This window comes from Phasianus colchicus, chromosome 5, assembly GCF_987193195.1.
Source record: "Phasianus colchicus chromosome 5, bPhaCol1.hap1.1, whole genome shotgun sequence".
Taxonomy (NCBI): Eukaryota; Metazoa; Chordata; class Aves; order Galliformes; family Phasianidae; genus Phasianus; species Phasianus colchicus.
In genome coordinates this window covers 53,385,720-53,399,112 of record NC_143440.1, presented here as the reverse complement: position 1 = coordinate 53,399,112, position 13,393 = coordinate 53,385,720, and the positions used below count along the sequence as shown (strand labels likewise).

General features: G+C 39.0%; 1 protein-coding gene across 2 annotated transcripts in view; it reads left to right on the top strand.

Annotated features, from left to right (window-relative positions):
- The window catches only part of JAG2 (jagged canonical Notch ligand 2), a 61,176-nt gene that overhangs the window by 25,715 nt on the left and 22,068 nt on the right, over nucleotides 1-13,393 (top strand). For both annotated transcript variants that reach the window (XM_031605568.2, XM_090141761.1), the window contains 2 exons: nucleotides 3,686-3,940; nucleotides 5,010-5,070. In XM_031605568.2, the coding sequence (XP_031461428.1) occupies nucleotides 3,686-3,940; nucleotides 5,010-5,070 (316 nt within the window). The remainder of the gene's footprint in view (nucleotides 1-3,685; nucleotides 3,941-5,009; nucleotides 5,071-13,393) is intronic.

The window sequence follows — 13,393 nt, the reverse complement described above, 5'->3', positions numbered from 1 at the left end:
TGTAAGGAGGCTTAAAATGTTTGCCAGTCTCTTTATGGACTCATGAATGGTTCCAAAGTCAGGTTGTAATTTCCTGTAAGGAGGGTTAGCATAAGGCTGGCAGTTAAAGTGCTTGCATTTGGACTTTTGAGTAGGTAGAAAAAAGAAACAAAGAAATGTGTTCTGGAGGACAGCTATGAAGGTTTCAGAACAGTTATGCTTCCCTCCCTGTATGTGCTGGCATCTCATTTTTTTTGTGCTCATGAAAAGCAAGCTGAGAGTGCTTATGGCAGATCTATGAAATAGCCATCTCAAGGAAAAAGTCTGTCAGTAAACTTATTCCCCGATATTCATCATAAATTGCAAACCATAAAAAGGGCTTAAAAACATGGATTTGCAAACTGCTCCTGTGCTTTTCTCCTCTGTGCAGCAGCATTGGCAGAACTGCACGGAGCCATGGGCTGGAGGGAGCTTGTGGCAGTGTAGTGTTACTGCTTGTTTGCTTTGGGAGTGTGGAGGAGGGGGAGAGGAAACTGGCCTAGATACAGAGTCAATGTGAAGGGCCTGCTCTCTGTCATCTGTCACAGAGGTGCTTGCTACTTTCCAGGTAAGTCATTTGATTTGGCAGACTTGTAGTTATATAGCAGAGGTCTTGGCAGTGCCTCACCCATGCTGCCATTACGAAGCAGGCTGGCATCTTCACTGTGAAGTAACTTTCCATTTGAGTACTTGTCTACTGTGGGGATGCAGTGATTCCCTTCCTCTTTCATCTTAGTCTATAAAAGACTGATCTGCCCTTGCAGCTTTAAAGTGATTGCTTGAAAGAGGCTGAAGGCTCTCGAGATGGGCACTGCCTGTTCACTTGGGCATGCTGTAGTAGCTGTGTTTGTCTCTTTGCAAACAGCTGCCAGCAGCATTTATGTTGCCTTGGAAGTGGCTTGTGAGTGTATGGCTGCTGCTAACAGTTATTGTGTTAGAGTGAGGCTCTTAAATATAGCCTAAGATAAGGATTCCTCTTAAACCGAGTGCTCTGGGAGTGGTAATTAGAGGGAATTTGAGTCATTGTTGCCTCTTATGTAAGTTTTGGTGTTGCTCTCTGCTTTTCTAGAGATGCTTCTAGAATACTTTTTCAGTCAAGGAAGAGAAGCCTATTTCCTCTGAGGTGTATGATCAAGAGGTTAGAGTACTGTGTGCTGCTCTTTAACCAGTAATCAAATTCAGTTATATGGCCTGTTGCCTTTACCAAGGGCTAAACATGCTGTGTGTGTTGTGGGGGTGGGGTGGGAGCTTAAGCTGAATTTTATAGGAAAACCAAATGCAGGGAGCAAACCTGGCTCATAAACCTGTCTCTTACATTTCACAACTGTGATAAAATATCTTCAGAATCACTTCAGCATTGTTGAGGAGGAGGGAGAAACCTTGACAAACGTGTTTCCCAGTGGTTATATGATAGCTTTGGGAAATGCACTCATTTGGGATGAGTATTAAATCTGAAGAAAAGCAGAATCTTTTATTCTCGTGCTTACTGTGGTAATCATGAATCTAACATTAGAAACTAGATGGCTTGGAGCTGATTTTCTGTGCACCTTTGTGGTTCAGGGTGATTTTGGAGTGTATAGCAGGAGCTGTTGCAGCCATTTTAATGAGCCTGTGTTGCTGCTAACTGGAGAATAGGTCTGTAATACATACTTGTTGTTGTTCCTGTTCCTTGGCCATCAAGTGACTTTGCATTTTTTGTCAAGGTCTTCAGATCAATAGTCATTAGAGAATGAGATTATGGAAGGATGTTGAATCTAGAATCTAATCATCAGGCTTTTAAAAGTGGCTAGTGGGATGATTCAGGCACAGACAGAAGGCGGGCAGCTTCCTCTAGCTTGTGGGTTTGTTGTCTGCTCTACTGCTGATTATGCTGCTGGATGACAGAGGACTTGTAGGAATTTAGAGTTAAAGAACTGCAGCTGATTTCAGTGTGTCTGTATAGGCATGAAATGCTTTATACAGACTAGTCTGGACAAGCATGAATTGTAGTCTGTAGGTAACTTTCTCTTCTTAATTAGAGAACCATTCAATGCTTAATCAAATGTAGCTTTTACTTTTTGTTTCAATATCCTTTCTAAGAGGAAAGATTTGTATTAGAGAAGCAAGCTTGAAAAAAATGTCAAGGAACAGTGCGTGCAGTGCCCATTACTTTTATAGCTTTCCTTTAGTAACTGAAAAGTTGTCACTTGAATTCTCTTATGCTGGGGGGAAGTGCAACTTTGGTAACAGATGCATAGGCTACTTCTGTGCTGTCAGCAACTTCCTTGGGACTTGGTTTGCTTCCTAAACCTGTTAGATTAATGAGTATTATGTATGTAGAGTCACTTGCTGAAAGTGATGGGTTCAGTATTGCTTGCCTGAAACTGGCTTGGTCTGTTTCACATTATGATGCTTTCTCAGTAATCTTGCAGTCTTTTCCTTTATGCAGGCTCTTGGTTTTTCATTTCTTTTTATATGCATTATAAAGAATCTTATTTTTAAAAAAGTTCTGAGCTAGCAATATTACAGCTGTTCTGTAAGTGGGTATGAAATCGATGTACACAACTAGACCTTCTGCACCCTTCCCTTACCCTAACTAGTGCTTGGAGTACCAGCTGCAGCCTGCAGGGTTACCTAGAAAAACTTGCAGTGGATGTTATCAGATTGGGATAGAAGCTTGAGTTCTCATTCAAAAGCTGTTATTGCTGAGGTCGCTCACTGCCTGTGCTTACCCTCACTGTGCTTGCATTGTGCTCACTGTAACTGCCCCTCAGCTCCTAGTACTAAAGCCTCTGTACCAAAATTACCTATTTTGCATTTTTATTCATCAAAATATTCTTTTTTTAAAAACAAATTAGAATCGGCAGTTCCATAATCTTGTACTAGAGAATCCCCCTGTCCTGTAAGTATTTCATGCACGTTTCATCTCAGTGAACTGAGGCTGGAAGAGGGAGTGCTGCTGCTTTCTGTGAGGGCAGTGCAGGATGCTTGTGTGTGTTGCAGCAGTGGTCAGATTTATCTGTAGTTCCACAAAGGATAAGGATAAACATGATGCAGAGTACAGAACAGTCTCTTGATGGTCCTTTGTTCCAGACTGTGTCTTCTCAAAGAGCTAAATATCAACTGGACAGAATATTCTATGAAATTGCTAGATGCTTTGTCCTCTGTATAGAAAACAAGGAGATGGAAACGATGTATATCATAAAAGCCTACCAGAGCATTTACCATTACTTAGTAAATCTGCAGTGTATTAAGAGTGTACTGTAAGGATGTACTGTCTTGTTTTATTTTTAAAATTAATCTTATACCAGGGAACTGTTCCACAAGTATCTCAGCTACTAGATTAGGCATATTTTGTGATGTTATAAGTAAAAAAGGAAGCAAAAAGAGCCTCAGATCAAGATAACTGCTGTCAGCATGTGGGTGTGGTATGTTTGGCTGCCTTGAGAAATAAGCTATTTCCTAAGGATTATGTTCCAGGGTTTTTTTAATATTTCCTTTAGGACACTTTTTTTTAAATTGGCCTTCCTGTATTGAAGTTTGCAAGGCAAAGGAAAATTCACAGTAGATTTTTATCACTTAACAATTTCTTTACTAGGCTTTCTCTTAACTAGCTAAATACATTTGATTACATGTTCATATGCTATCAGAACATCACCTGTTGAATTTACTGTTTTTTATAAAATAGGTGAAGACTTGTTAATAGAACGAGTAGCACATGCAGGCATGATCAACCCAGAAGATCGATGGAAGACACTACAGTTCAATGGTCCTGTTGCCAATTTTGAAGTACAAATAAGGGTGAAGTGTGATGAAAATTACTACAGTGCTCTGTGCAATAAATTTTGTGGCCCTCGAGATGATTTTGTTGGTCACTACACATGTGATCAAAATGGAAACAAAGCCTGCATGGAAGGTTGGATGGGAGAAGAATGTAAACAAGGTACTATGTTTACTTCATTTTCAATTATACGAACAACAGAACTAAACTGCTGTAGGGATTTCTCTAGTCTCAGTTATGCAGCCTGTTAATTTTAACTGATACAGCTTTATCCTTTGCATGAATGTTTTTGTCAAAGTGTAACAACTTTTGCCTGTTGTTTCATCTTGAAATAAATTTGAAAAATGGTTTTCAAACAAGAAAAAATTCTTCCTTTATAGTGAAGCCTAGGACAGGGTGCACTCTTCATGGTGTGTGTTATAGGAGATGCACAAGAAATTCAGAATTTGAAGCAATGCAATATAATTTCTCTCATTGGCATTATTCAGAGGGAATGTTTCTTCAAAGGAATATGATGCACTGTCTATAAATGTGAGGTTTTATTGAACAATAACAGTAATACTGTAGGTTTCTAATCCTTTAAAAATCCCCTGTAACACTTTCAGGATTTAAGAACTTTAAAAATTTAATGTATGCAAAGCTGAAAGCTTTTTGATAGCTCCTAGTGTGAACAGAAATTCAAGTATAGTCATCTTTTTTAATGCAGTGCTAATCTGCTATCAAATCTCTTTGTGTTTTGCCTCTAGTCTCTCTGTGAATAATTAGTGCTGAAATAACTTGACATACTCCCTTTCTGTTGAAGGCTTTTTGTTTTTGTTTTGTTCCTTTTCCTCTTCAATAAAATGCTATTAATGAGAGGGAAGACTATCTTTAGGGCTTAGTCAAGGGCTTGTGTATCTTATGGTGTAACATCAGTCTAATTGGTTTAAAAAAATACAAGTACACTTATAAATATTCCAGTACTGGCACTGCATACCTGTTTATTTTGCTATCAACTTTCTTGATGAGCTCCCCGAGTTATTTTTCACAAACAATTGCAATAGTGTTGCCTTGTGGATTCTCTGACCAGAAGCAAGGACTATTAGAACATGCCCAGAGATGGTCAGCTTTGCACAAGCATCAAACAGGTTGCAACACAAAACCTGTAGCTGAACAGTTGAGATTGCTGCTGTACTGGGGATGTCTAGCTGCTCTAACTGAAGCCTAATCCCTTGCTTTTTTTTATTTGCAGCTGTATGTAAACAAGGATGTAATTTGCTCCATGGGGGTTGCAGTGTACCTGGGGAATGCAAGTAAGTCTGCATGCTTGAATATTTGAGTACTAATATTTCTAGCCATTCTTGTGTATGTTACTACTTTGCAAGGGCTTACTTTAAAAAGGAAGATCTGTACAAATGCATGGGTGTCATTAGATAGTAAGCAGACTTTTGCAGATCTATGGTGTTCTTGTGTATAGGATGGAATATGTTTTGCCTCATGTAACCTTAAACTATGTATTTATTAAATAAGGAATATCCTTTTTTTTAAAGTCCTGAGGAGCTTTCATCTCTATGTACTGTTTTCTCTCCTTAAATAAGAAGGGAAACTTGAGAGACTAGTATGAATAGGGAATGTTCACTGTACTAGAACACTGAATGAGTATATATTATGAAAACACAAAACTTTTCCTCAGAGAAGCTTTTTTGATAGTAATGATGATAACAATAGCAACCTCAACCTAAATATTCTACCCCATGTGAATATTCTTGGTCCCTAGATATGAAATAACAGCCTGAAATGTTTTTGTTACTTTGTGATTAAGCAAATTTTGAGTGGATTGTTCTTGTTTGAGTTCATGCATTCAGTGTGGTGTGTTGGGGGGAACAGGTCCTGCTTGTATGCTGACCAGTGAAGAAATGAAACTGGTCTACTCGCAAGCGTGATCCTTCAAGTTCTTTCCTTTATTTGTGATTGGTTTTAAGCTATATAGAATATTTTTGCTTGGGATGGGTGAAACAACTGGCTGTCTGAATACCGGGGGGCTGTCAAATACCATTTGAGTTAAACTCTGACAGTTTAAGGCAATTCTGCTTCATCCGCCTACCCGCAGCTCCTACTAGCAAATAGTATGGCCATCACAGAAGTGGCAGAAGAAAGATGCAGGTAGCCTAGCTCTGCTGGCTTTGAAGTTCTGTGAGCGAGCTCTGGGAAGCAGATATGTGAACTAGTCCCATTCTGCTGGAGAGCTGGAAGTTTCTGTTATATGCCATACTGTACTGTCAGAAAATCTTAAATAATTGCATCTTAGTTTCATGTTGCCTTAACTTTTTCAGATGCTCCTGACTTGTAGAAGATTGTTATAGTTCTCAAATCTGACTGAAAATTCTGTGCTAGTTCAGTGCACGAAGTACAGCGTGGTGCTGTGCATACGAAGCTTTGCTTCTGAAGAACTAAAAATTTCCCTAAGAAGATTCTTTGAGGCAGATGTTTATCTAATACCCGATTTCCTTTGTGAAAAAGCATTTTTAATGGTTTTTAGGATCTTACTGTTAGAAATTTTCCTGGTGTTGTTGTCTTGTGTGTATTCTTGTTGCTGTTAATCTTTACTGAGCAAGAGATGCTCCTTTTCTTGAGCCTTTCAAGAACCTTGGGAACCTATTCTGCTGAATTCTGCTTTATCTAAAGGTTTCTTGAGTTCTTTATTTATCTAAAGAGTGCCCTAGGAGCCTGTGAATGTTTGCTTTTGGAATGCAAGAGTCTTTGAATAATAATGAAAGCAATTAGCTTAAGGCAAATGAGAAACTCTGGGAGGAAAGGAGTTATTTAGTTATTTTCACTGAGCTTTTATTTCTCTGTAATGCTTCCTGTATTGGGAGGGACAGAAATTGGAGAGTGGGAGAAATACTTTGAGGAGGGAATACAGAGCCACTGAAGATGAGGTTCAGGTTCTTAGGATACCTTTTCTTAAAGGTGTCTGTCAGTAATTTGTGTCATGAACAAAGCCTTCCTGCACATCGTGTCAAGGACATGAAGATGCATCTAGGTGCCCCTTCCATTCTGCCCACCTTAACAAACCTTGCCGAAGTAACACTGAGGCTACTGAAGGACTCTGACCAGAAATCTCACTACTTTGGATGGATTCAGTCACCTAAGAAGTGTACAGGAGGAAGGAGAAGGGGGCTTAATGTTCCAGATGGATTGAATGCAGTTTGTCTTAATTCTTCATACCTGTCTACTCAAGTGACAGTTGATCAACAGGTTGAAGGAAGTTAGTCTATTCTGTGTATGGCCACTATTTCTACTGTTGCAAAAGGCTCTCAGCTCTCTGAAAGTGACTTGTTTGCTTGAGCTCAGTCATGCAGATATCTCCTAGTTTCTATTCCATGATGGTTACCAGGCTATGTTAGAGGTGGACCTTCTAATCCAAAAGGATAATCCTTTCTATAGAAAAACGGTGCTGAACTAAAAATAAGGCTTGGAGATGTGACCTTTATCTTCAGCAGTTACACAAAGGAAGCTGTTACTTAAAAAAAAAAAAATCTGTTTGGTGCTATTGAATTATAATCTAGATTCCTTCTTCCTGGTCTTTGGATGGTTGCCGCTGTCATTTAACAGGTGAAAACAATGTCCTTTTTTTAATTCAAAAGGAAAATGAAAATGTGAGAAAAACATGGGTGTGAGATGCATGGAAATCTACTGGTGCCAGTTGCTACTTCGTTGCCAACGTGTGCAATGGTATTTATAAATAAAGATGGAAAGGAGTTTCCATCTTCAACTTGCATGAACATGCAGATAACTTAAGCAGTGGCTCTGAATTCATCCCCGTGCTTTGATATTTTCCAGAGTAATTTAGGGTTGTTCTTGGATTAAATGTTCCAGCAAAACCAAGTCTTTGCTGCAGCTGAATGGCTGCAGACTGCTCATAACTTACAGGTTGCTAGGTGAAGCCAAATCTCATCAGCTGAGCAAATACGGATGCTTCTTTGGAGGAGCTAATAGTGGTGTGAAGTTTGCTATTTTCTTGGATTTTTTCCAAATAAATGAAAAATAAGTAGCAAACTTCAAGACACCTTGATGTAAGAAGTTATTTTTGTGGTATCCCTGAGTCTGACTGGTAGGTTTTTCCTTATTCAGAAGACAATTCAGAAGTAATGTTCAATATTTACTACAAAATGACATCCTTGAGGAAAGCAACTTAATTGAATTGTACTAAGATGGGAAAAATGTTTGCATTTTTGTTTTTTGATCCATGTCTCTTCTTTTTATCCATATCCAGGTTCAGTGTTTGCTGGACTCTTTAGCCTGCAGTGGCAGACCAAGTGGTCTTGTTAATGGATTGACTTTACCAGACCACAGTACTAGGAAGGACTGTCAAGAAACAATGCTGTTGAGCCAGAACAATTGATGCTTTTTGTGTTTGCGTCACTTGAATTGTTTCAGTATATACCACTAAACTGTCTAGAGAAGAATTAAGTTTTATCTAATGGCTTATAAGTGGGTGAGGCTCAATCACCTTAGGAAATTATTAGGGTGAACACGAAGGAACCACAAATGACAATCTCCTTCCTTGATTAAAACTGCTGACTGTTTGGTACCATCCTTAGTTGCCAGTAGACTACTTAACAGCTTAATCTTTCACCGTCTTGTGATCCAGAGTGGTTTGGTCTGGCAGAAGTTCAGTTATGCCTTGTCTAGTTTACATCGTCATAGTTACAGAATCACAGAAACACCAAGGTTGGAAAAGGCCTACAAGATCATCCAGTCCAACCATCCACCTTTCACTTTTTAGTTCTCACTAAACCATATCCTTCAACACAAAATCCAAACGTTCCTTGAACACCTCCAGGGTCAGTGACTCCACCACCTCCCTGGGCAGCCCATTCCACTGCCTGACCACTCTTTCAGAGTTGTTGTTCTGCCAGGCTGATAGTATTTTTGGAAGTCTTTCTCCTTTTACCTTTGCTTGAATTTCTCTTCCAAAGCAAAAAGGGATCAAAGTCTCTTGATACTGCTCAGCTTATATTTGACTGCATCTCTGTGGAACTGTGGTGGAGTGTAGGCCAAGTCCTGGGAAATGCAGGTGTTACTTCACACACACACACACACACACACACACAAAAAAAAAAGCATGGAATGTATCCTAACAAGTAGTAATTCCCAGGAGAATGTGAGAGCACAGGAAATAAAATTGTAGCATCTTAACCTATCTACCTTAGTTGGTAGTACAGACAGATTAGAACAGTAGATCAAAAGATGTAGTGTTGAAGTGTTTTTACCATGGATATCAAGTTCTCACTGTTGCTTTTAACTCTGGTCTGTTCCTGTGGCCTGAATGTCTGCTTGCAGCTGGAAGGCATTAGGTGTGCTCCTGATATACTTTGTCTTCTGTTACCTTCTTTTTAGGTTAAACTAATCCAGTCCCTTTGTTCCAAAGCAGCTCTGATGTGAACCAGCACACCAGCAGGAAAGATCAGGCAGTTCACTGAGAAAGCATGTTCCTGATGTGAAGTAGTTGCACCCTAAGAACCACTTACTGCAAGCAACCCTTATGTTCTGGGTAAACCATGTTGAACCATCCCCTCTATCATCTTCACAAAAACAAATAAGGCACTGGAGCATGAATGTTAACTTCCAGTAACTTTATTGTAGGAGAAACAGGTTTGTAGGAAAGCTTTGTGGTGTTTGGTCTAGTAAGAGCTGTAGGATTGAGAGAAGTGGAGGAGTAATTGAAGGGTTTGAATACACTAATGAGCATCTTATTGACAAAACTGACTATCATGCCTGTTACAAAGGCAGGAAGGTAGAGAATGCATTTCTGTGACTTCAGCAGTTCTTAGTGGATACCATACTGCCCATAATTCTGAATTTGAATGCCTAGAATTGTAGGATCAATTAAGACCACATTGCTCCCTGCTATGCAACAATCTTGTGAAGGATTAAACAGGCTTTCTTATAGTTATTTTAAGTAAATAACTATAATAAAGCCATTGTTTTGGTCTGTGTGACACCATCCTGTTCACGTCATCAGAAAACTCGGTTTTCTATTTAAGAAGGTTGTTTTTCCCCCAACCTCTGAATGATGCATTTTGCTTCTGTTCTTAATGTCACTGCTTTGCTTTGTTTTCCTGTGTTCAGTATTTTGGCCACACTTCCTAATTGAAATCTGAGTGGGAGAAGCTCCCTCCAAAAATCCTGCTTAAAAAAAAAAAATCTGTATATCTCTGATCACGCTGATCTTTCCTCCTACATTCATAGAATGTACGAGATAGTAGGAAGATGATAATTAGAAGCATATATTGCTCTGGGGAATGTCCTCCTTGTTTCTTTATTTTTGAGCTCCATGCTTTAACCTAAACTTCATACATGGTTTTTATTTTCTTTGTGCTGTTGGTGGTTTAGGTATTTGTACACATTAGTTGCACAAACTTCAGTGAATAGGTGCAGAACAGGAGGGAATACTTAAGTCAACTCTAAGCTTGCAATATGCCATTTCTCAATGAACTTTGCACTGACAGTTTAAGATCTGCAAATAACTAGAAGTGTTTGAAGCAGGAGAATAAACCACGTGAGAAGGTGGCATAAAACAGCTGAATGAATAAAGTGAGCCGTAGAGAGCACTGTACCTTCTTGGTGCATGACAGAATTCTTCCTTTTCAATCAATCATACCAACTACTGAGGGACAATGTTTTTCAGACTGTTAGGGTCTGAATACATCTCCTCACCTTTCCACATCACTTCTTTTGCTGTTTTTGGAATATTGCCATAAATCATGGAACAGAAAGATATCCATAGTCATCTAGTTCTGCTATCCACCCAAAGTAGGTCAGATAAAGTTCACAATGACTTACTTGTGACAATATGGAATCTTTTGAACACCTTGTGCTGTCTTGATGGTCCATTTTAATCTAGATTTAATTGTATGGTTACTGCAAACATGCTCAGGGAAAACAAGAACTGCTGTCAGCTTTTTTCTTATTTAGAACTATTCCAGAGGACTATAGGAAAAGCATAGCTCTCTAAGAACAATTTCTCCTTCACAAAGCTGGAACTATTGAAAAAAGCTTTTTCCCTTCTCTGAGTACTTCTGTATTGTCAAATTCTGCATGATGGTGGGTGCTTGTGTAGAGTTTCTTAATGAATTTGTGGCTTTGAATACACTGTAGAAGATCATCTTCATCTTTATCTTGGAATTTACCTGCTTGAAGCCTCACTCTCTTATTCTTGAGTATACACCGAGTTGAATTATTGTGGTTTTATCTGCTTGTCTTCAAGAACCATTTTTCTTGCATGGTTGCAGTTTCTTTAGTCACAGAACTGAGAAGTTATCTCAAAGTTTTGCTAATGTTAACTCCTGCCACCTCCTCTGCTCTGGCCTTGTACTTAAATTCTCATTTTCTATTGCCCCCCGACTCTCATCCAAGAAAAATGAAAGCTGTGAAGCATGTCTGTAGAGTTATCAGGATCTTCTCTACAAATTCTCAGTTCCAAAACGACCAGCAATTGTTCTTCTATTCCTTTTGCACTCTTTGTTTTAATCCTGACCAGCAGGGAGGCTTTGGTCTGGGAGCAGATGCCTGAGCTTCAGCCTTCCATCAGGAAGTTACTAAACTGTAACGATCTATTTATGGTAGCTTCTTTTGTACTGCTAATAACCCAGCAAAGACTGAGATTAAGCCATCTCTGATTTTGTTTTGCGGTTGGTTGTAAAGAGGAGTTAGAGCTGATATGAAGTCAGCAGAGGGGAAGGACAAAGGAAGTAGAATCTTGATTCCAGTAAGAATTTTCTTTGTCCATTGAACAATGGGGATCTTTATTAATTCTCTAAATTTGGCTTTCTTATTTATTCAGATGTTAAAAACTTAGGTTTCTCAGGTTTACAAAAACTTCCTAGCTATCCTCAGTAGGGAGATGGGAAAGAAGAAATTTCAGCCCACCACTAGCAGCACTGACACTTTTCCTTTGCTTCAAAAAGTGACCATTATTTGAAAAGGAATTCTGTTCTTATAGATGTTGTTCCTCTATCTTCTGAGCTTTTTCCCCTTGGGTTTTGACTTGATTTTTTTTTAAACATCAAATTGCAATGTGCCCATTTCTAAGTTGGTTTCACTTTATCGATCATATTTTGTTCTCAGTGAGCTGAAATCTATTAAACGTTATCATTTTAGAAGGAAGTGGGATTAAGGCTGTCCTAGCACCTGCTAATATAGGATGGGACCAGACTTCCTGTTTAAGAGGAAATCCTAATTTATTCTTCCTTGTAAACTGCAGGCTGATCAGCTTACCACATAGTAACCTTTTGACTTGTAAACACTGTGTTCCTTTGATTAGGCTGCCCTAAACCTGTAGAAATGATTTCCCTGCAGCTTGGTGGTATGTTTAACAGTAAAGTTTGTGTTGAATATAATGAAAAAGCAATAACCCTTTTCTGTTAAACTGATCTTAATGCAGAGTTGAGCATACCTACAAATTCAGGTAGGTGCTTAAAATGCTTTCAAATTCTAGGAAGGCGGCAGTATTTTTATTTTCACACTTAATTATCAATGCAGTGTTAAAGAAACTTGGTCTCTAGGTATGGAAAACAGATTTACTGTGATGTCTGTGTTGTGATGCGGACTTTCAGCCCTTGAAAATGCCTGTATGTGGGTGGGGAGCTGGCTCAGGCTGGGATAGTCATGGTGAATCACTGGCAGCAGTGCCAGGTTTGGCATGGACGCTGGCTTGGGCCAGGGCCAGTAAAATGAGTTAGTGCTTTTTTTATTGTTTATTATCAGCTTCTGAAAATTTTTTTCTGTCCCTGAGAAGGAAGGAAAAGATCAAATTTAGCAGGGACAGTATTTGTTTTCTCTTACTGCTAATGCAGCAAAAGCAAACCACTTCTGAAGTGTGCATGTTCTCTGGGTATGTTCTTCTGACAGCCTCACATTCATTTAAAAAAAAAAAGGTGGTTGAAGGCCTTTGGACTACTCAAACAACTGAGGCTGACATATACAGATCCTGCAGCTCTGAGGCTTTCAACTGAGAGGGGATGCTGAGGCTGAGAATTCAAAGTGGTTCTAGAGCTTTGTGTAAGAAAACAGCTGCCTTGTGAAGATCTGCATCAGAATTCTTTCTGCCTATGTATGTAGAAATATAAAATGCCTACTGCCAGCATAACCTGGTCTATACCTCTGGGGATCAGTAATGTTCACTTAAATGGTGGGAATGAATTGATTCCCAAGGAATCAGTTTTTCCTCAACTTTTCTGACACCCAGAAGTGTTAAGATTTCTTTAATGGTATTCAAAACATTCTGGTAGTAGACAAGTAATGGATTTAAAAACAGAAGTACAGTTTTCCTGTGTCCCCTCCTCCCCCCCAGGTGTTGGAGTTCAGGTCTCCTCTGGCCTGCCTGTGCCTAGACCTCATTCAATGTCATTTTATGCATCTTTGTTGTTAACATGGCTCTTAAATAGTCTGTAAGAAATACTCAAGAACAGACTAATGTTTTCAGCCTACCAGAGTAAGCTAATTACTTCTGTTTGATTAAAATGTATGTTAAATGCACTTAAAAAAAAAAAAAAAGAAATAAGCAGAGGCTAATACCTTTAATACTTGTCCTGTAGCATAAATAGTACCTTGCTAGCATAACTTTGGGCA